Source organism: Sinocyclocheilus anshuiensis, unplaced genomic scaffold, assembly GCF_001515605.1.
Source record: "Sinocyclocheilus anshuiensis isolate Anshui unplaced genomic scaffold, SAMN03320099.WGS_v1.1 scaffold1994, whole genome shotgun sequence".
Classification (NCBI taxonomy): Eukaryota; Metazoa; Chordata; class Actinopteri; order Cypriniformes; family Cyprinidae; genus Sinocyclocheilus; species Sinocyclocheilus anshuiensis.
In genome coordinates, this window is record NW_015548215.1 from 575,409 (window position 1) to 599,244 (window position 23,836).

At 43.5% G+C, this 23,836-nt stretch overlaps 1 protein-coding gene across 2 annotated transcripts in view; it reads left to right on the top strand.

The window, feature by feature from the left end:
- The window catches only part of LOC107653885 (lethal(3)malignant brain tumor-like protein 4), a 58,521-nt gene that overhangs the window by 16,293 nt on the left and 18,392 nt on the right, over positions 1 to 23,836 (top strand). For both annotated transcript variants that reach the window (XR_001630282.1, XM_016440753.1), the window contains exons 8-16: positions 761 to 852; positions 953 to 1,104; positions 4,453 to 4,529; positions 6,662 to 6,747; positions 6,816 to 6,926; positions 7,768 to 7,885; positions 8,690 to 8,792; positions 20,043 to 20,219; positions 22,145 to 22,255. Coding sequence is in view for 1 of the 2 variants with exons in the window: in XM_016440753.1 (XP_016296239.1) it covers positions 761 to 852; positions 953 to 1,104; positions 4,453 to 4,529; positions 6,662 to 6,747; positions 6,816 to 6,926; positions 7,768 to 7,885; positions 8,690 to 8,792; positions 20,043 to 20,219; positions 22,145 to 22,255 (1,027 nt within the window). In the remaining variant the exon portion in view is untranslated. The remainder of the gene's footprint in view (positions 1 to 760; positions 853 to 952; positions 1,105 to 4,452; positions 4,530 to 6,661; positions 6,748 to 6,815; positions 6,927 to 7,767; positions 7,886 to 8,689; positions 8,793 to 20,042; positions 20,220 to 22,144; positions 22,256 to 23,836) is intronic.

A 23,836-nucleotide genomic window follows, 5' to 3' on the forward strand; every position in this document is an offset into this window, starting at 1 on the left:
AGACGAGTGAGGCGAGACAGACGAGACGAGTGAGGCGAGACGAGTGAGGCGAGTGAGGCGAGACGAGTGAGGCGAGACAGACGAGAAGAGTGAGACGAGACGAGTGAGGCGAGACAGACTAGACGAGTGAGGCGAGACAGACGAGACGAGTGAGGCGACACAGACGAGACGAGTGAGGCGAGACAGACGAGACGAGTGAGGCGAGAAGAGTGAGGCGAGACAGACGAGAAGAGTGAGACGAGAAGAGTGAGACGAGACGAGTGAGACGAGACAGACAAGACGATCGCGGATGATTTAGTTTCGAAACGAGATGCAAAAGCGCCTGTTTGGCAATATTTTGGATTTTGAAAAGCCTGTTGACTTTTGTTTAAGTTGCTTTGACACAATCGGTATTGTTAAAAGCGCTATATAAATAAAGGTGACTTGACTTGACTATAGCATGGCATTTTTATTCATTTTGATAATAAAAGTTCTATGTTTTATATATAGGCTAAAGTGAGTTTGATGTTGTATTTTGTTGTTGCATTCAAGCAATTGACGCCAAATTGCCGCTAATTTGAAAGTGAAAGTAAAATGCGCACGCCGCTTTTGCAAGCTATTTAAAAGCGAAGGAAAGCGAGGAAAAGAGGGAACGCCCCCGCGGTGATACCGGTATTGTCACACGTCGATTAACCGGTGGGAAAATTTCCTCACCGTCACAACCCTAACCTGCATGTGTTGAGTGCCGTCATCTTTCTGGTTTTTCATTTTGTGTGGTCAGGTTACAAGCCGGACGAGTTTAACTGGGAGAAATATCTGGAGGCCTGTAACGCTCAAGCCGCTCCAAAGAACCTCTTCAGATCCCAAAGCAGCGTGAGTCTGTCATTAACGCGGCTTTATTGAGGCTCGTCTGAACACTTGGCGAGTCGAGATGTTGTGAATGTCACTAACAAGCGTCTTTCTGCTCTCGCAGGAGTCGAGCGGCTCGGTGTTTGCGGTGGGCATGAAGCTGGAAGCGGTGGATCGTAAGAACCCGTGTCTGGTGTGTGTGGCCTCTGTAGCCGACATCGTGGACGAGCGCTTCCTAGTGCACTTCGACAACTGGGACGACACCTACGACTACTGGTGAGGAGCGTTAACTAACCCGTCACAGTCATGCTAGTTAAACACACAGGACACGCTGCTGCGTAACCTGCCGCCTTTATAAGGTTATAATGGAAAACGCCACAGTAATCCACACATATACCACGGTGTTCTTTGAAGCACATTGCTGTAGAATGAAAATATCACGGTGCATAAAATGTTAACACCATTACATGAGTCACATATATTTGTGTGTGTGTACACATATAATATAAAATAATATATGTGGGTCAAAGACGAAAAAGGGTTTAAGCATAAAAATAATAAGTGTAATACTGCTTTAAATTGTTGTTGTTTTTCCCCCCAAAAAATTAAAAAGTTTTCTGTTTAATTTAATTGCAATTTTGTTTTTGTTTTTCTGAGCAAAAAATAAATAATATACATTTTCCCCTGATTTACAGAAGACGAATGTCATTCAGTGTAACAATCTTGTCAAGCATATTTACAACAAAAATCAATTTATGACATTAAAAGACTAATTACTTTCACCCCAAATACTAATTAGTTGTTATTTTAAATTTTTTAAATTTGCCACTATCCTCGGTTTTGACCATTTGTTAGTAGGAATATTTACTCATTTAAAATACAATAGAATTTAATATGCTCCCTTATTCTTTTATATATTTTAATATGTACAAGTCAGAATAAGCATGTTGTTTGAATTTTTACATAAATATTGTGTTACACTGAATGACAATGTAACATTATTTCAACCAAATTGTGACATTTTATTCTCCAAAAACTTATTTGAAACCTTAAAAGTAGACACTTTACTTGCATTTAATGTGCTTTCTATGGACATAAAATCACTATTGTACATTTCTTTTGATGCGGACATCTTAACGTCTTTGACCCATGTGCATAAAACATATAAAATGTTTGTTGAAGTACTAAAATGACTAAAACTGAAATAAATTAAAGAATTATAGAAATATTTCATAAAAAGAAATTTATAGTACACAATAAAATTACTACAAATTTAATTAAAATGAAACCTGAAAATATAAAAATAAAATCTAATTCAAAATGGGAATTAAAACTATAATAGTATATGAATAATACTAAAATTAAGTAGAATCACTAAAATTAATAACTGGAAATAAATAAAAATTAAACCTTAACTAAAACTAGAAGTGAAATAAATTAAATCTAAATAGTAAAATAAAAAGTACTAAAATGACTAAAACTGAAATAAAATAAATTAAAAGATAAATTGAAATATTTAATAAAAATGAAAAAGCACATAAAATACTAAAACTGAAATAAAATAAAGAATTATAGAAATATTTCATAAAATGAATAAAAAGTACACAACAAAATGAATAAAAATTTAATTAAAATGAAACCTGAAAATATTAAAAAAAACATCTAATTCAAAATATGAATAAAAACTATAATAGTATATGAATAATTCAAAACTTTAAGTAGAATCACTAAAATTAATAACTAGAAATAAATAAAGTAAACCTTTACTAAAATTAGAAGTGAACTTAATTAAATCTAAATAGTATTATAAAAAGTACTAAAATGACTAAAACTGAAATAAGATAAATTGAAATATTTAATACAAATTAATAAAAATGGCAAAAGTACATAAATTACTAAAACTGATATAAATTAAAGACAAATAGAAATATTTAATAAAAATGAAAAAAGCACATAAATTACTAAAACGGAAATAAAATTAACTGAATATAAATAGAAATATTTAATAAAAATTAATAGAAATATCAAAAGCACATAACAAAATCAATAAAAAGAAATTGAAAATTAAAAAATAAAAGCTAATTTAAAATTGAGTAATAAATGCTATTCATAGACAGGGCTGAATATGCAAAAACCCTTATGAATATATTAATATTTTATGCATTTTAAAAAGGTAAGAGATCAGGGCTGATTAAAAAAGAACAAAGATCATAGTAGCATAACAATGATTATTATGTGTGGGAGGTTCGATGTACAGATGATATAATGAAAGTGTGTGTGATTTTTCTGTGGAGGTTGTGACTCTATTAGTGCGTTCTCTGATCTTCATCATCATCATCTCTCCAGCACATTAATAGTATCACATTAATATCTGCTCCTGCTTATGTAAGGAGTGTTTCTAATGACCAAATGATTCTCGTTTCACACTCGATTCAGTGATGCGTGAGTGCGTGTGTGTGCGTGTGTTTGTCTGTGTGTGTGCGAGTGTGTCTGTGTGTGTCTGTGTGTGTGTGCGCGTGTGTGTGCCTGTGTCTGTGTGTGCCTGTCTGTGTGCGTGTCTGTGTGCGAGTGTGTGCGACAATGCACCACATCACATCACTGCTAGGATTTGCTCATGAAAAGCTCTGGAGAGGAAGACGAGGTAAAATTAGAGTCCGTCCCACACAGAGAGACGCCTGCATCCGTTCACACAGCAGCTATAAATGGATTCGAGCAGAAACACCACGGAGTCTGTGAGTGTGTTATTACTGTCTGCATCCAGCAGGAGAAGCTGCGAGCTGAAGAAGAGTCTCACAGTCATTAGATACAGTATATATCCAAAGGCCTCAAATACTGTAAACACACATATACTGTCATACGTTTACAGTGCAATATGCAAAAATAAAGACTCTTCCATTGGTTGGATGAACAAGCCTCGCATCATTGGTTGCACTGCAAAGAGTGATGTTTTTCCTTAATATAAATTATTCGAACTAAAACCGAAATAAAAAATAAATGACAGATATATAGAAATATTTAAAAAAGTAAACGAAAATGACAAAAGCAAAAAATTACTTAAAGTAAAATGAAAAATAAATTAAAAAAATTAATAATAAATATTATAATAGTGTATAAACAATACTAAAATAACACTGGATATGAGATAAAGTTAATTCAGCAGGTTGAAATTAGCTAACTATTAAACCAGCTGAAATAAAATATAAATATTAGATGAAAAACTTAAACTTAAAAGAATAAAAAATAAAATGAGCTGATGTACTAAAATAGCTAAAACTGAAATAATAAATATTTCTAAAATAAAATATTTAATAAAAATTATTAGAATTGACAAAAGCACATAACAAAATTACTAGAATGAAACCTTAAAATATAAAAATAAAAGCCAATTCAAAATATGAATTAAAACTATAATAGTGCATAAATAATACTAAAGTTTAAGTTGAATCACTGAGTAAATACAGCTGGATAAAACAAAAACTGTGTCTGTCTTTATTACAGGCTGCAAAGAAAATGTGATTACTGTAAATGGGCTGATTCTCTTCTACAGCCACTGTAAGAACTGCTGCGGTAGCACTGGATGAGTTCTGAATCAGCAGGTTGACGGTGTGTTCTGTGTTTGCTCAGGTGTGACGCGAGCAGCCCCTACATTCACCCGGTGGGCTGGTGTCAGGATAACGGGCGGCCGCTCACAGCACCTCAGGGTGAGCATCAGACCCTCCAAACACTCATCATCCCCATGCATTCAGTCTCAGCGCTGGCGTATGTGACCCTGGAGCACAAAACCAGTCATAAAGGTCCATTTTTCGAAATTGAGATGTATGCATCATCCGAAAGCTGAATAAATAAGCTTTCCATTGGTGTATGGTTTGTTAGGATAGGACAATATTTGGCTGAGATACAACTATTTGAAAATCTGGAATCTGAGGGTGCAAAAAAATCTAAATATTGAGAAAATCATCTTTAAAGTTGTTCAAATGAAGTTCTTAGCAATGCATATTACTAATCAAACATTACGTTTTGATATATTTACGGTAGGACATTTACAAAATATCTTCATGGAACATAATCTTTACTTAATATCCTAATGATTTTTGGCATAAAAGAAAAATGTATAATTTTGACCCATACAATGTATTGTTGGCTATTGCTACAAATATACCCCAGCGACTTAAGACTGCTTTTGTATGATGTAGGGGTGTGTGATATACCGTATATCGTCTACGATAATATCATAGTTGTTCTTTAAATGATATGCGATTTGACATTATCGAGTATATCACAAAAACCAAACAGAAACACCCAGAGAGTGCACACTGCGTAATTTAGTCTATTAAAATACATTTAGAATTCCCCCAAAATTCAAGATAAGGGGCAAAAACCCCTTTTATATTGATGCCATCTGACAACAAAAATAGTTTAAAATAAAGCCACAGCAGAACTGTTTTGCGTCTCTGAGCAGCACGACGGTGTTTCGTTACTGAATCAATCCGCCGGTTGAGTGAATGATTCAATGACTCACTTGTGCAGTGATTTGCCGCCACCTACTGGCGATTTTAGGTTCATATTTAAAGTTTATGTTCCCTTTTTTCCCCAGAAAAGTAATAATAGGTAATTTCTGTTACTGCTGCAAACGAACCACCACACAGAATATGAGGAATATTAGAACCTGCCAAAATATCAGCACAATAACATGCTCAGCGAAATATCGTCTAATTACCGTTATCGACAAAATTCCAGAAAATATGGAGATATTATTTTTTGTCGTTATCGCACAGCCCTAGTCTGGTGTGATGGTGTTCAGTGAGCCGATAGATTTCATTACAGACGCAGGTGCTGTGCTCATCAAACGCTGGACCTTAAACCCTCCTCATGTTATTTACAAGAGCAAACGGCTGCCTTCTCCTGTGCCTTAACAAAAGCTTCTCATCTGGAAGGACAAGCATGAAATGACTTTATATTTGCGCTCAGATTTCATGTAAACCTCTTGTATTGGCTCTTTAAATTCAGACAGGAGCACTAATTCACATTCGATGTAAACATACTCGAAACATGTGTCCTCTCCGGTCAGTTTATTAAAACTAAATAGCAGACGTGACTCAGAAGTGACTTTAAGAATAATCATGAGCTCATTAACGTCACCGCCCACATTTACTATAATGTAATGTAATATAATATATTAAATTTCAGGTAGACCTTTAAAATGAGGTTCTATTAGTTAATGTTTAACTAAAATGTAATGCAATATAGTAAAATGTCAGCTAACACGTTAAAATAAGGTCCTATTGCATTACTTTACATTATTAGTTAATGCATTAAATAATATAATATAATTTTGGGTGACACCTTAAGGTTCTATTAGTTAAAGTTACTTAGTGCATTAACTATCAATATAATAAAATATATCATAATGCATTAACTAATAATGTGCAATGCATTTGTTACAATATTTATTCATCTTTGTCCGTTAAATAGTGTTAACAGATACAATCGTGATTTTGATCACGTTTAACGATCATGCTTTAGAAGTATTTTTCATTATTAACTAATGTAGATGCTTTTTGTAATTTCTGATTATTTGACCATTTGACATGTTCTTTAGTTTCTTGAGATTCATTCATAAATGTGTTCCATAACAGTTTTTATTTTCTTATTCTTTATTATACCGCAAAACACGTCTCTGTTGTGTTGCACATGGTGAATCTGTAAATGTAAACAATGGCGGTTGTGTGTAAAAAAAAAAATGCATCTAGCTCAGTATAACAGCAGTTCTGTTTGTGAGAGTCTGTGTGAGCTGTGCATACAGGTTTGATTGAGTGTTCATGTGTTGTTTTAGGACACCTGAATCCAGAGCACTTCGTCTGGGAGGATTACATGGAGGACACGGGCGCGTCTGCGGCTCCCACTCAAGCCTTCAGTGTGGTGAGACGTGTTTCATACGTGATCATTGATGAGTGCGGCTGTGATCTGAGCGCTGTGTGTTCCTGCAGAGATCTCCACACGGCTTCCAGACGCACATGAAGCTGGAGGCGGTGGACAGACGAAACCCCATGCTGATCCGCGTGGCCACCGTCGCCGACACCGAAGACCACAGAGTCAAAGTGAGTCACAGTCATGTGGTTTACAGTAGCAAATCATCTGCAGATTCGTTAAAGATGGTGTGATCGGAAGCATTAAGACTGTAAGAGCAAAACAGACTGATGATTCATAAGTCACCTGTCTCTCAAAATCATCATTGGCTGATTTCTAGTCTTTTATATCAGTCATATGAACTCATGACGTCTGATTGTTTTTGAGTTTTGACTAGATATCCATGATTTACACCTACTGCTCAAAAGTTTGGAAAAATGCATTTATTTAATACAGTAAAAATGTGAAATATTATTACAATATAAATCAGCTGTTTTCTATGTGAATACATGTTAAAATGTAATGTATTTCTGTGATGCGCAGCTGTATTTTCAGCATCATTACTCCAGTCTTCAGTGTCACATGATCTTCAGAAATCATTCTAATATGCTGATTTGCTGCTCAAGAAACATTTCTGATTATTATCAATGTTGAAAACAGAATATTTTTGTGGAAACTGTGATGCATTTCATTTTGCAGGATTCACAGATGAACATAAAGTTCAAAAGAACAGCATTTATTTGAAATAGAAATCTACTGTAACATTATAAATGTCTTTACTGACACCTTTGAGCGATGCATCCTTGATGAATAAAAGTGAACCCAAATTTTGAAAGACAGTATATATAGCTCTATCTGTGAAGAAATAATTTATTTATTACTTTTAGACTGGTAACATCTGAATGAATGCTGATCTGTAATTTTAGTCTCATAGATTTCAGATGAATCCTTAAGAGAAAATCCTATGATTGATGATTTTTTTTGTGATCTTTGCTCCTGTCATTCTTGAATAAACGTCTCTCTGTTGCTCAGGTGCATTTTGACGGCTGGCATGAGAAGTTTGATTTCTGGGTGGATTCAGACCTGCCGGATCTTCATCCCATGGGCTGGTGCTCCAGGACGGGTCACTCGCTCGAACCGCCGCCGCTCAGTGAGTCACTGCTTACTCTCACAATCACACGACAGACACTTGAGCTGGAATCAGGGTTCGGGTTGGTTCAACTAATGTTCTCGCACATTCTAGAGTAAATAAAGCAGTCGATGTCTTTAATCAAAGGGAAGGACGTCCGTCAGCACAGCTGCTGTATTAGTGTGATTCCGCTGATAGTTTAGTGCTGGATTACTAAAGCTCAGAGATGACGCTCATTTGAACAGTTAACATAATGATTGTTTAACGCTCTTGTGTCTGATGGGTGCAGCAGATATTCATCATTACATCAGGGTTGAACAGGGTTGTTATAGTTAACTATAACCAATATATAGACATTTAGACATAAAAAAAATTTACAAAAATGACCATAAAAATGACTAAAACTTTAAAATGAAAATAAAAACTAATTAAAAATATTCATAAAAAAAACATTATAGGATCTCAGTGTTACTAAAATAACACTGATTATGAAATGGAAGCATGTGAAGTAAGATTTTATGCAGAATAATAAATGCAGATCAGAGAGCTTTTACTGCAGTTGCATCCACTTGTGTGTGTGTCTGTTCCCATTATGCCACATTCATAGATCACATGATTAATTACTGGCCTGACTTGAGAGATGTAAAGTTTTACTGTGTTTAGTATGATGTATGAAATGTTATTATCATCCGTGTGTGTGTGTGTGTGTGTGAGGAGCTGAAATAGCTGCTGCTCTCTAGAGGACGAGTAATGTTGTACAAACATCTTTCTACTGCAGGCTGATGTTCTGCACTCATTTAGCATGTGTGTTGTGTTTTTCGGAAGCTTCCGCAGGGCTGTCAGACTCCGTGACGCAGGGCGTGTGTCCAACCCCGGGCTGCAGGGGCATCGGCCACATCAAAGGAGCAAAATACATCGGCCACCACAGGTGAGACGCTCACACACACCCGAATCGCAGAAGAGACGCTCACACACACCCGAATAGCTGGTGAGACGCTCACACACACCCGAATCGCAGAAGAGACGCTCACACACACCCGAATAGCTGGTGAGACGCTCACACACACCCGAATCGCAGAAGAGACGCTCACACACACCCGAATAGCTGGTGAGACGCTCACACACACCCGAATCGCAGAAGAGACGCTCACACACACCCGAATAGCTGGTGAGACGCTCACACACACCCGAATCGCAGAAGAGACGCTCACACACACCCGAATAGCTGGTGAGACGCTCACACACACCCGAATCGCAGAAGAGACGCTCACACACACCCGAATAGCTGGTGAGACGCTCACACACACCCGAATCGCAGAAGAGACGCTCACACACACCCGAATAGCTGGTGAGACGCTCACACACACCCGAATCGCAGAAGAGACGCTCACACACACCCGAATAGCTGGTGAGACGCTCACACACACCCGAATCGCAGAAGAGACGCTCACACACACCCGAATAGCTGGTGAGACGCTCACACACACCCGAATCGCAGAAGAGACGCTCACACACACCCGAATAGCTGGTGAGACGCTCACACACACCCGAATCGCAGAAGAGACGCTCACACACACCCGAATAGCTGGTGAGACGCTCACACACACCCGAATCGCAGAAGAGACGCTCACACACACCCGAATAGCTGGTGAGACGCTCACACACACCCGAATCGCAGAAGAGACGCTCACACACACCCGAATAGCTGGTGAGACGCTCACACACACCCGAATCGCAGAAGAGACGCTCACACACACCCGAATAGCTGGTGAGACGCTCACACACACCCGAATCGCAGAAGAGACGCTCACACACACCCGAATAGCTGGTGAGACGCTCACACACACCCGAATCGCAGAAGAGACGCTCACACACACCCGAATAGCTGGTGAGACGCTCACACACACCCGAATCGCAGAAGAGACGCTCACACACACCCGAATAGCTGGTGAGACGCTCACACACACCCGAATCGCAGAAGAGACGCTCACACACACCCGAATAGCTGGTGAGACGCTCACACACACCCGAATCGCAGAAGAGACGCTCACACACACCCGAATAGCTGGTGAGACGCTCACACACACCCGAATCGCAGAAGAGACGCTCACACACACCCGAATAGCTGGTGAGACGCTCACACACACCCGAATCGCAGAAGAGACGCTCACACACACCCGAATAGCTGGTGAGACGCTCACACACACCCGAATCGCAGAAGAGACGCTCACACACACCCGAATAGCTGGTGAGACGCTCACACACACCCGAATCGCAGAAGAGACGCTCACACACACCCGAATAGCTGGTGAGACGCTCACACACACCCGAATCGCAGAAGAGACGCTCACACACACCCGAATAGCTGGTGAGACGCTCACACACACCCGAATCGCAGAAGAGACGCTCACACACACCCGAATAGCTGGTGAGACGCTCACACACACCCGAATCGCAGAAGAGACGCTCACACACACCCGAATAGCTGGTGAGACGCTCACACACACCCGAATCGCAGAAGAGACGCTCACACACACCCGAATAGCTGGTGAGACGCTCACACACACCCGAATCGCAGAAGAGACGCTCACACACACCCGAATAGCTGGTGAGACGCTCACACACACCCGAATCGCAGAAGAGACGCTCACACACACCCGAATAGCTGGTGAGACGCTCACACACACCCGAATCGCAGAAGAGACGCTCACACACACCCGAATAGCTGGTGAGACGCTCACACACACCCGAATCGCAGAAGAGACGCTCACACACACCCGAATAGCTGGTGAGACGCTCACACACACCCGAATCGCAGAAGAGACGCTCACACACACCCGAATAGCTGGTGAGACGCTCACACACACCCGAATCGCAGAAGAGACGCTCACACACACCCGAATAGCTGGTGAGACGCTCACACACACCCGAATCGCAGAAGAGACGCTCACACACACCCGAATAGCTGGTGAGACGCTCACACACACCCGAATCGCAGAAGAGACGCTCACACACACCCGAATAGCTGGTGAGACGCTCACACACACCCGAATCGCAGAAGAGACGCTCACACACACCCGAATAGCTGGTGAGACGCTCACACACACCCGAATCGCAGAAGAGACGCTCACACACACCCGAATAGCTGGTGAGACGCTCACACACACCCGAATCGCAGAAGAGACGCTCACACACACCCGAATCTCTGGTGAGGCGCTCACACACACCCGAATCGCTGGTGAGACGCTCACATACATCTGAACCTTCAATCTGTTGTCATTTACTCTCGTTCTTTAGGACATAAAACAAATGCTCTTCTTCATACAGTGTGAATGAGAGATTTAAAATTAGATTTATTTTATATACATTTATAGTATGCTTAAACACACTCACACTCACAAACACACACTCACTCACACACACACACACTCACAAGCTCTGTGCAGAGTATGGCTGTTGATTTAATGCATTAATTTGGTGTGGCTAATTAAAAAATAATGTGATTAACACATTTAATGCACCGGCCAGAGCTGTCCGTCATCTCACACTGATGCTGATGATCATGAAGCAGGACGACTGACTGCATGATGAAGTCTATTAGAATGCAGTGATATGAGCTGAAAATTCAAGATATGAGCACAACAATCACCCTCTTATATTTATATAGTCTAATATAGTTTTGCAATATCACACCAGCAAGAGTGCTGTTTCTTCCCAATATCTGCACCATTGATTCATACAACAGTTCAATAAACAAGAAGTTCATATTGTTACATTTTAGAGACAGTATTGTCTGTTTTTGCTCAATTTCACAAGTGAAAATAGTTCCTATCAAAAGCAGTGATCCATTACTGGATGAAATGAGTGAGTCGGTGAATTAGTGATTTCACACTTGCTTTGTTTCTGAATGAATCAGCCATTTGACAAATCAGTTGAATAATTGATTCAATGACTCACCCACTACTGTCAGTTTAGTTTGGTATCATTTAATATATTTTTTAATCATTTCATATTTCAATATTCAATTTCTTTTTTAAAACCAATTTATTTATGTAATTCTATTTGTGGTATAAATGCATTCATGTCATGTCTGAACAGAGTAAATATTCCTAAATGCCGCTTTAGATTCAGCTTCTGAAAACAATCTTATGGCCAAATTGTAGCCTTAAACGTTTATGCGTATTAAGTTATATGCTGAATGCTGAAGTGTTTATTTCAAAAGGTACTTTTTGTAATATCTATTCAATGCTTTTCTTATTTAACACAATAATGACTGATGACCAAATCATCTTTTGGGGGTCGTTTTTTTTGTTGCCAGAATTGATGTGTGATTAATATGTGATTTATGTAGATTAAAAATGTGAATCGCTTGGCGGCTGTAGTTCAGAATTCGACAGTTTACTGCAGTTGTGTTTCTCTCTGCAGCATCTGCTCACAAACGAGCACTAAACGAGTTCGGAATCGACCGTGACCCCAGCGACCCGTGCAATATGAGCAACAAATGCAGTTATTTTTGTACTGAGACTCTGTTCACTCCTTCATGACTCACTCAGCGCCGAAGCGTCTGAATGCAATCATTCCTGTAGCTCACCTTTCCCTGCCGTATAATCACCGGAAAATCAGTTGTGCACGCATTTTGCCCATCCTTTAGTGAAAGGATACGGCTTTTTTTAGAAAGCCACTTCTGATTACACAGAGCAAGACAGAAGAAGAAAGGAAGCTTCAGCAAAATCCTCTCTGCTTAGAAACCGACTGGACTGGCTTTCATTAAAACCTCATTTACATCGATTTGCATACAAAAACTAGCTATTTAAGCAGAAGCGTAGCGTCACGTTGTGATCCGGTGGACAGGTGAACAATACCAGAGCCTTTCCGTGTTCGTGGACTTTAATGAACGTCCTCCAGAGTGAAATGAGTTTGACGCTCCGTATCTGTTTATATGAGATGCCTGAAACCATTATTACTGTAAACAAGAGCTACGGCAGCTGAAGCATATTGAAATAGATGCATAACTTAATATTTGTCGTAATCAAAGCGACTTCATAATCTTCTACCGCCTCGTCTGAGGAGCTTCATCGGTTATGCTTTATTAGAAATGAACTCATTATAAGTTGTAGTGTAGGACGAGAAATTTAAACATATTTCAGTATTCAGTTTCTTTTTCAAAACCTGTTAATCTCATAGCATTGTTTATGCAATTATAATTGCGGTGTAATGTAATAATAATGTGAATGTGGTTGTTCTTTTTCCGTGGATTCCAGTTGGTGAACGAATCATTCAGACTCGTTTGAATCTAATGATTCATTAAAAACAATCTGACTCAGAAGAACTGTTTGATTTAAGAAGGTCTTTAAATTTCAGTCTATTTCGCACACAAACACATATTTGTAATATAGTGCACAAATCATATGTACTACTGTTATTTTATGCAGCATTCGTTGTTATTTGAATCTTGACAGCTTTGCATTGAAAAGAGCGTCTAGCACATTTTACATTCATGCATTTGGCTGAAGGTAACACTAATTCAAGGTATATGTGTTTCTGTCAGTCCTTGCATTAACTAGGAATCAGACCGATGAGCTCTGCACTGTGAGGTTTAATCTGGAGTTCAGGATTCTCTGCACACATGCTGTATTTGTGTAAATGTGTGGAGCTGCGGGGCAGTAATGGGCTCTTATACAGAACTACATGTGTTAAATCGTTATCTCAGACTCATTTAACTGCACTGAGACGGCCGTAGACCTCTGAAATGTGTTGAATTAAATGCATGCATCAGCTGAAATGAACTGTAAGACTGCAGCAGAAATGCAGTGGGATTTCATGTGCTTTCACTGGCTGCTGCTTGTGTATGCACACACTGAAGGCTTCGAATCTGTTTGCATGCACGGGTCTGAATAAACTCAGTTTGGTTGCAGTGTTGATATCAGGAAAAGCAACCGCTCATCTCGGCACACCAGTGTGTAATTGGCATTTTTGGCTTGATAAAATATCAGAAAATATGCCCAAAAAAATCCTCCTCCTCGTAATGCCGATTTAAACGAGATGAGAATTACTGTAGGAGCAGCAGGAATCTGAAATCTGCCTTACATAGGCATATTCGCCTCGAGCATATTCCTCCTCCAATAATAACTACTGTACATATATTTGGATGAGGATTAAACTTTTAATTTGATCAAATCTTCGGTTGGATTAAGCTCAGATGATGTTTTCCTGCTGTTGATTGCAGCAGAATTATTGTAGTGAACTAAAAGTAAAACTGAAGCTAAAATTAAAACCAATTAAAAAATGTTCATTACTTGAAATAAAATAAACAAGGCAACATTTCTCATTTTAATTTAGTTTACTAAATATCTCAAACTAAAACTTAAATAAAAATAAATTAATTAATAAATGTAAAAAAAATGTTTTATATATATATATATATATATATATATATATATATATTATAAATATTATAAATTGTAAGCTAAATATTATTATATATATATATATATATATATATATAAAACTAAAAAATGACAAAACCCCTCAACAAAATTACTAAATTAAAACAAGATATCAAAATAAAAACTAATTCAAAATATTAATAAAAACTAAAATCGTATCTAGTAGTTATACTAAACACTGGATTGCAGTGAACATACTGTTCTGATCAGTGTTATTTTAGTATCATTGAGATACCATTATATTTTTATTAATATTTTAATAAAATATATATTCTGTTTTAGTTGTTAAAAGTTTATTTTGTTTTGTGTGTTTGTCATTTGTTGTTGTTGTTGTTTTTTTTAAAATTCCGTATAGTTTTAATTTCAGTTTGAGTTATTTTAGCACATAAAGTTAAACACAATATAAAAATTAAAATGAGAAATGTTGCTTTCACAACTAGCTGACATAAAATGTTTTTGCATTAAATTAAAAGTTTTTATATATATATATTTTTTTTTTTCCCTCCAAATAATGAAAATGTTTTATTGGTTTCGGTTTTACTTTGTTAGTTATAATATTGATTAGTGGCTTTATTATGCTGCATGAGAACAGATATAATGTTGAGACATTAAATGCTTTATTGATTATTATTATTTTTATAGCACACTCAGGTAGAGCTGTGTTTTCTTGCAGTGCAGTGATCTCTGTTCTTGTGTCCTGAGAGCTGCTTCGGCTCTTCAGTGAGTTTCTGTCCGTGTTTCAGAAGCACTCCGGTGTAAAGCAGGGTGTTTTCTGACTCAGAGGAGTGTAGATCAGATCCGTATCAGCTCACATCACGCTCCTCTCTCTCTCTCTCTCTCGCTCGCTCTCGCTCGCTCTCGCTCGCTCTCGCTCGCTCTCGCTCGCTCTCGCTCGCTCTCGCTCGCTCTCGCTCGCTCTCGCTCGCTCTCGCTCGCTCTCGCTCGCTCTCGCTCGCTCTCGCTCGCTCTCGCTCGCTCTCGCTCGCTCTCGCTCGCTCTCGCTCGCTCTCGCTCGCTCTCGCTCGCTCTCGCTCGCTCTCGCTCGCTCTCGCTCGCTCTCGCTCGCTCTCGCTCGCTCTCGCTCGCTCTCGCTCGCTCTCGCTCGCTCTCGCTCGCTCTCGCTCGCTCTCGCTCGCTCTCGCTCGCTCTCGCTCGCTCTCGCTCGCTCTCGCTCGCTCTCGCTCGCTCTCGCTCGCTCTCGCTCGCTCTCGCTCGCTCTCGCTCGCTCTCGCTCGCTCTCGCTCGCTCTCGCTCGCTCTCGCTCGCTCTCGCTCGCTCTCGCTCGCTCTCGCTCGCTCTCGCTCGCTCTCGCTCGCTCTCGCTCGCTCTCGCTCGCTCTCGCTCGCTCTCGCTCGCTCTCGCTCGCTCTCGCTCGCTCTCGCTCGCTCTCGCTCGCTCTCGCTCGCTCTCGCTCGCTCTCGCTCGCTCTCGCTCGCTCTCGCTCGCTCTCGCTCGCTCTCGCTCGCTCTCGCTCGCTCTCGCTCGCTCTCGCTCGCTCTCGCTCGCTCTCGCTCGCTCTCGCTCGCTCTCGCTCGCTCTCGCTCGCTCTCGCTCGCTCTCGCTCGCTCTCGCTCGCTCTCGCTCGCTCTCGCTCGCTCTCGCTCGCTCTCGCTCGCTCTCGCTCGCTCTCGCTCGCTCTCGCTCGCTCTCGCTCGCTCTCGCTCGCTCTCGCTCGCTCTCGCTCGCTCTCGCTCGCTCTCGCTCGCTCTCGCTCGCTCTCGCTCGCTCTCGCTCGCTCTCGCTCGCTCTCGCTCGCTCTCGCTCGCTCTCGCTCGCTCTCGCTCGCTCTCGCTCGCTCTCGCTCGCTCTCGCTCGCTCTCGCTCGCTCTCGCTCGCTCTCGCTCGCTCTCGCTCGCTCTCGCTCGCTCTCGCTCGCTCTCGCTCGCTCTCGCTCGCTCTCGCTCGCTCTCGCTCGCTCTCGCTCGCTCTCGCTCGCTCTCGCTCGCTCTCGCTCGCTCTCGCTCGCTCTCGCTCGCTCTCGCTCGCTCTCGCTCGCTCTCGCTCGCTCTCGCTCGCTCTCGCTCGCTCTCGCTCGCTCTCGCTCGCTCTCGCTCGCTCTCGCTCGCTCTCGCTCGCTCTCGCTCGCTCTCGCTCGCTCTCGCTCGCTCTCGCTCGCTCTCGCTCGCTCTCGCTCGCTCTCGCTCGCTCTCGCTCGCTCTCGCTCGCTCTCGCTCGCTCTCGCTCGCTCTCGCTCGCTCTCGCTCGCTCTCGCTCGCTCTCGCTCGCTCTCGCTCGCTCTCGCTCGCTCTCGCTCGCTCTCGCTCGCTCTCGCTCGCTCTCGCTCGCTCTCGCTCGCTCTCGCTCGCTCTCGCTCGCTCTCGCTCGCTCTCGCTCGCTCTCGCTCGCTCTCGCTCGCTCTCGCTCGCTCTCGCTCGCTCTCGCTCGCTCTCGCTCGCTCTCGCTCGCTCTCGCTCGCTCTCGCTCGCTCTCGCTCGCTCTCGCTCGCTCTCGCTCGCTCTCGCTCGCTCTCGCTCGCTCTCGCTCGCTCTCGCTCGCTCTCGCTCGCTCTCGCTCGCTCTCGCTCGCTCTCGCTCGCTCTCGCTCGCTCTCGCTCGCTCTCGCTCGCTCTCGCTCGCTCTCGCTCGCTCTCGCTCGCTCTCGCTCGCTCTCGCTCGCTCTCGCTCGCTCTCGCTCGCTCTCGCTCGCTCTCGCTCGCTCTCGCTCGCTCTCGCTCGCTCTCGCTCGCTCTCGCTCGCTCTCGCTCGCTCTCGCTCGCTCTCGCTCGCTCTCGCTCGCTCTCGCTCGCTCTCGCTCGCTCTCGCTCGCTCTCGCTCGCTCTCGCTCGCTCTCGCTCGCTCTCGCTCGCTCTCGCTCGCTCTCGCTCGCTCTCGCTCGCTCTCGCTCGCTCTCGCTCGCTCTCGCTCGCTCTCGCTCGCTCTCGCTCGCTCTCGCTCGCTCTCGCTCGCTCTCGCTCGCTCTCGCTCGCTCTCGCTCGCTCTCGCTCGCTCTCGCTCGCTCTCGCTCGCTCTCGCTCGCTCTCGCTCGCTCTCGCTCGCTCTCGCTCGCTCTCGCTCGCTCTCGCTCGCTCTCGCTCGCTCTCGCTCGCTCTCGCTCGCTCTCGCTCGCTCTCGCTCGCTCTCGCTCGCTCTCGCTCGCTCTCGCTCGCTCTCGCTCGCTCTCGCTCGCTCTCGCTCGCTCTCGCTCGCTCTCGCTCGCTCTCGCTCGCTCTCGCTCGCTCTCGCTCGCTCTCGCTCGCTCTCGCTCGCTCTCGCTCGCTCTCGCTCGCTCTCGCTCGCTCTCGCTCGCTCTCGCTCGCTCTCGCTCGCTCTCGCTCGCTCTCGCTCGCTCTCGCTCGCTCTCGCTCGCTCTCGCTCGCTCTCGCTCGCTCTCGCTCGCTCTCGCTCGCTCTCGCTCGCTCTCGCTCGCTCTCGCTCGCTCTCGCTCGCTCTCGCTCGCTCTCGCTCGCTCTCGCTCGCTCTCGCTCGCTCTCGCTCGCTCTCGCTCGCTCTCGCTCGCTCTCGCTCGCTCTCGCTCGCTCTCGCTCGCTCTCGCTCGCTCTCGCTCGCTCTCGCTCGCTCTCGCTCGCTCTCGCTCGCTCTCGCTCGCTCTCGCTCGCTCTCGCTCGCTCTCGCTCGCTCTCGCTCGCTCTCGCTCGCTCTCGCTCGCTCTCGCTCGCTCTCGCTCGCTCTCGCTCGCTCTCGCTCGCTCTCGCTCGCTCTCGCTCGCTCTCGCTCGCTCTCGCTCGCTCTCGCTCGCTCTCGCTCGCTCTCGCTCGCTCTCGCTCGCTCTCGCTCGCTCTCGCTCGCTCTCGCTCGCTCTCGCTCGCTCTCGCTCGCTCTCGCTCGCTCTCGCTCGCTCTCGCTCGCTCTCGCTCGCTCTCGCTCGCTCTCGCTCGCTCTCGCTCGCTCTCGCTCGCTCTCGCTCGCTCTCGCTCGCTCTCGCTCGCTCTCGCTCGCTCTCGCTCGCTCTCGCTCGCTCTCGCTCGCTCTCGCTCGCTCTCGCTCGCTCTCGCTCGCTCTCGCTCGCTCTCGCTCGCTCTCGCTCGCTCTCGCTCGCTCTCGCTCGCTCTCGCTCGCTCTCGCTCGCTCTCGCTCGCTCTCGCTCGCTCTCGCTCGCTCTCGCTCGCTCTCGCTCGCTCTCGCTCGCTCTCGCTCGCTCTCGCTCGCTCTCGCTCGCTCTCGCTCGCTCTCGCTCGCTCTCGCTCGCTCTCGCTCGCTCTCGCTCGCTCTCGCTCGCTCTCGCTCGCTCTCGCTCGCTCTCGCTCGCTCTCGCTCGCTCTCGCTCGCTCTCGCTCGCTCTCGCTCGCTCTCGCTCGCTCTCGCTCGCTCTCGCTCGCTCTCGCTCGCTCTCGCTCGCTCTCGCTCGCTCTCGCTCGCTCTCGCTCGCTCTCGCTCGCTCTCGCTCGCTCTCGCTCGCTCTCGCTCGCTCTCGCTCGCTCTCGCTCGCTCTCGCTCGCTCTCGCTCGCTCTCGCTCGCTCTCGCTCGCTCTCGCTCGCTCTCGCTCGCTCTCGCTCGCTCTCGCTCGCTCTCGCTCGCTCTCGCTCGCTCTCGCTCGCTCTCGCTCGCTCTCGCTCGCTCTCGCTCGCTCTCGCTCGCTCTCGCTCGCTCTCGCTCGCTCTCGCTCGCTCTCGCTCGCTCTCGCTCGCTCTCGCTCGCTCTCGCTCGCTCTCGCTCGCTCTCGCTCGCTCTCGCTCGCTCTCGCTCGCTCTCGCTCGCTCTCGCTCGCTCTCGCTCGCTCTCGCTCGCTCTCGCTCGCTCTCGCTCGCTCTCGCTCGCTCTCGCTCGCTCTCGCTCGCTCTCGCTCGCTCTCGCTCGCTCTCGCTCGCTCTCGCTCGCTCTCGCTCGCTCTCGCTCGCTCTCGCTCGCTCTCGCTCGCTCTCGCTCGCTCTCGCTCGCTCTCGCTCGCTCTCGCTCGCTCTCGCTCGCTCTCGCTCGCTCTCGCTCGCTCTCGCTCGCTCTCGCTCGCTCTCGCTCGCTCTCGCTCGCTCTCGCTCGCTCTCGCTCGCTCTCGCTCGCTCTCGCTCGCTCTCGCTCGCTCTCGCTCGCTCTCGCTCGCTCTCGCTCGCTCTCGCTCGCTCTCGCTCGCTCTCGCTCGCTCTCGCTCGCTCTCGCTCGCTCTCGCTCGCTCTCGCTCGCTCTCGCTCGCTCTCGCTCGCTCTCGCTCGCTCTCGCTCGCTCTCGCTCGCTCTCGCTCGCTCTCGCTCGCTCTCGCTCGCTCTCGCTCGCTCTCGCTCGCTCTCGCTCGCTCTCGCTCGCTCTCGCTCGCTCTCGCTCGCTCTCGCTCGCTCTCGCTCGCTCTCGCTCGCTCTCGCTCGCTCTCGCTCGCTCTCGCTCGCTCTCGCTCGCTCTCGCTCGCTCTCGCTCGCTCTCGCTCGCTCTCGCTCGCTCTCGCTCGCTCTCGCTCGCTCTCGCTCGCTCTCGCTCGCTCTCGCTCGCTCTCGCTCGCTCTCGCTCGCTCTCGCTCGCTCTCGCTCGCTCTCGCTCGCTCTCGCTCGCTCTCGCTCGCTCTCGCTCGCTCTCGCTCGCTCTCGCTCGCTCTCGCTCGCTCTCGCTCGCTCTCGCTCGCTCTCGCTCGCTCTCGCTCGCTCTCGCTCGCTCTCGCTCGCTCTCGCTCGCTCTCGCTCGCTCTCGCTCGCTCTCGCTCGCTCTCGCTCGCTCTCGCTCGCTCTCGCTCGCTCTCGCTCGCTCTCGCTCGCTCTCGCTCGCTCTCGCTCGCTCTCGCTCGCTCTCGCTCGCTCTCGCTCGCTCTCGCTCGCTCTCGCTCTCTCTCTCTCTCTCTCTCTCTCTGTCAGTGCCTTCGGTTGCCCGTATTCTGACATGAACATGAAGAAGGAGGTGGTGCTTCCCGACCGGCTCGGAGGAGAGAAGCAGATCACCTTCATCCCTGTGACCAAGCGCTTGTGTCCAGACGAGGAGGAGGAGGAGGAGGAGGAAGATGGGAAGGAGGAGAGCAGCCATGTGGACAACAGGTTTGTCAATGAGACTGAGATACCGTATCCCACAATGCAGTTCAGTGCTCCCTTAACACTGCTGAAACCTGACCCATTATTGGATCAGGCACAGCAAAAGTTAAGACTTTTTTGTATAAAGCAAATCACATGTATTTTATAGATGTGTACAGATTATCAATAGGACCAAATTAAACATATGAACATCTTTCACATAACTTGCACACATGTGCCATGTTATTTTAGTATTAGTTAAATACTATTATAATTTGTATTAATATGTCGAATGAGCTTTTTTATATTTTTATTTTAATTTAGTTTTTTTTTTTTTGGTAATTTTATTACTGTAGATTTTATTAGATTGTTCTTTTTAGATATTACTGTTCAGATCAAATTTATTTTTATTCCAGTTTTAGTTTTTATTTATTTATTTTATTTAGTTAGTTAGTTTTTATTTATTAATTTCCAGTTTGTTGCCCAAGCCACCTTTAAAATTTTGAAGCTCAATTCTAATTTTTACGTTGATTTCTAATTCAGTTTTAATCCCATTTCAGTTAGTAATTTTAATGCTTCAACTTTAACTTATTTCAGTTAATTGCCAAGGCAACATTTCTAAGTTTCATTTAGTTTAAGTTTTTTATTTAATTTTTATAGTTTATTTTATTTCAGCATTATTTCGATGAACAAAAATGTTTTTATTAGTTTTATTTTTTTTTGAAGGTTTAATTTTTTTATTTCATTTTTAGTTTTAGTTCCATTTTAGTTATTTATTTCCATTTAGTAATTTTAGTGCCTTATCTTAAACTTATTTCAGTTAGTTATGTAGTTAATTATACTAAGTGACGTTGATTATCGCGTGACTTTTTGTGATCGTGCTAAAGTTTTGTCCAGAATAATGCACATTTAAATATGTGAATCTGATTTTAATATTTAGGGTTTATTTAAACTTTCAGAGTTTAATTCGGATCGACAAACATTGTGTGAGGTTTAATTCACTATCGATTTCTTCTCATGAGTTTTCTGAGAACATGAAACATGATTTAAACATGCGTGTTACGCTGCTAATGTTGTGTAGAGGTTTGAGAGACAGACACTCACTCTTCAAACCCTCTTATTATTCAGGGACTAGTGTAGCTTCTATTAACCTTTTGAGTTAGTGTTTTCATTTTAATATTCATTTAATTTTTAGTAATTTTATGTGCTTTTGTATTTTAGTTTTAGGTCTTTTTAAATATTACTATTTACATTTAAATTTATTTTATTATAGTTTTAGTTTTAGTTAGCAATTTCAGTGCTTCAATTTAATTTAGTTCAGTTTCTAATTTTTATTTAAAGTGTCTAGTATTTATATTTTATTTCAGTTATTTTTTTTATGTTTTAGTTAAATTTTTAGTCATTTCGTTCTGCTCGTGTCATTAGTTTTAGGTTTAGATTAAATTTATTTTTATTTCAGTTTAATTTTAGTTATAGCAATTTCTGTGCTACTTATTTAAGTCTCTATTTTTCATTTAATTTGAGTTTTTCATCTAATATTTACATTTTATTTTCAAACAAAAATATTTTAATATTGTTAAAGTATTAGTAATTTTGTTATATGCCAAATTTGTCATTTTTTATTAGTTTTAGATTTTCAATATTTCTATTAATGTTTAATTATTTTTATTTTCAGTTTTAGTTTCAGTTTTATTTTCTTTCAGTTTTAGATTAAGTTCCATTTTAGCTTTTAATTTATTTCCTGTTCCAGTTTTATTTATTTCTAGTTATTTAAGTGCTTCAACTTCAACTTATTTTAGTTAGTTGCCTAGCAACATTTCTCATTTTCATTTACTTTAAGTTTTTCATCTTATATATATATATCAGCATTATTTAAATGAACAAAGATGTGTTTTAATAGTTGTAGTTGAGGATGCTAACTCATTAGCTTGAGTCGGCGTCGTCTGTCTCAGGGTGGTGTATGACGGCGCTCCTCGTCTGCGCGGCCGGCCTGCGATGATGAAGAGAGAGCTGAAGGACGAGTCTCTGACGGCGGGACAGAAGAGAGGACGCTTTCCCAGCAGGTGATGCTTCGACTCGAGTCAGTCACTCACAGCACAGCTCAGATCAGACCGCTGCTTCAGGCTTGCTTTACAAATAACAGACAGGCTTTAGTTTCATGTCATGTTTATGATGAGTGCACTAACATACTGTAACGATGAGCTCAGAGCTTCATTTAAAGAGAGAATTCACTCTAAAATAAAGCAATAAGCCCCGTGAAGCCGTGGTTTACAGTGAGTTTATAACAGCTAAGGGGGTATATATTATAACTCCGCTTCACGTCGTACCTAACAACGCTGTTATAAACTCACTGTAAACCACGGCTTCACGGGGCTTATTGCTTTTATAAAACGGTTATTCCATATACGTAGTAAGGTTTCACAAAATAAAACAGAGCAAATAAAGTGTAATGATATTAATAAAAACAGTATTCTTCCACCAAACAATGTAGCTCCTCAGAAACAGTTGTGGTTGCTACAAAGTTGTTGCCGAGCAACAGACAAACGTAAACAAAGGTGTATGTTACTTTGTAGAGTAATTTACAACAGCTTCGAACGCGGCTCAGCCAATCAGAATCAAGCAGCGGAACTCTCCGCTTTATAATAATCTTTCTGTCCTCATTTTGATTTTTCATCTTCAGAGACACATTTTCATCCATCCATTGAAAGTCTACATAAAGTCCATGTTGGTCCTTAAAACTTTTAGAATTCAGTTTTATCAAAACCTGTATTGTTTTTTTTTTTATTATATCAGATTTAAGGTCATAAAAAGTCTTAAATATCTTAAAAGGTGTTGTGATTGTAAGAGGTCTTAAATTTGGATTGTTATATGGCCTAATGTGGGGTTATTATTATTTACTAAAACTACAACCATTAAAAAAAAAATCATTACTCATAAAATAAAATGAACTTAAAACTCTTTTCATATAAAATAAAAGTTAACTGAAATAAAATAATAATAAAAAAACTAAACGAGAAATGTCACCTTGGCAGCTAGCTGAAATAAAAGAAGTACTAAAATAACTAAAACGGATTAAAAACAATATAGACATTAAAAAAACAGAATTGCTAAAACTTTAAAATGAAAATAGAAAAAAAATGTAATTCAAAATATTAAAATAGTTTCTCAATGATAGTAAAATAACAAAATTTAAAAAAATGTAGTATAGATCGACCTCTAATTCACATTTATTCTTATATTGGTAGGTGAACCAATGTTGAATAAAACATTAAACCTTTAACTTAACTTTTTAAACTTAACTAATTTTGTAAAATAATCTGATATACAAGATTTATTTTCATGTATGGGTTTGTTCTTATGGGCCTACAGTGTTAATAGAGTGTTTTAAAGGTCTTAAATGTGACTGTAAAGGCTCTGTAGAGACCCTGGTGTATAAAGCATCATGAATGCTGGCAGGATAGTCATTACTGGGTGAAGTAAGCGTTTAACAGCATCTTTAATGGGTTAGAATGAGGCTCGTTTCTGAAGCTCAGCTCGGTCCGGTTTAACAGGAGCAGACAGACTGGAGCTGATGTGTGTCTCATTAACAGTGTCACGTCTCATACAGAGAGCAGAACCTGCTGAACACCTACACACACACTCAC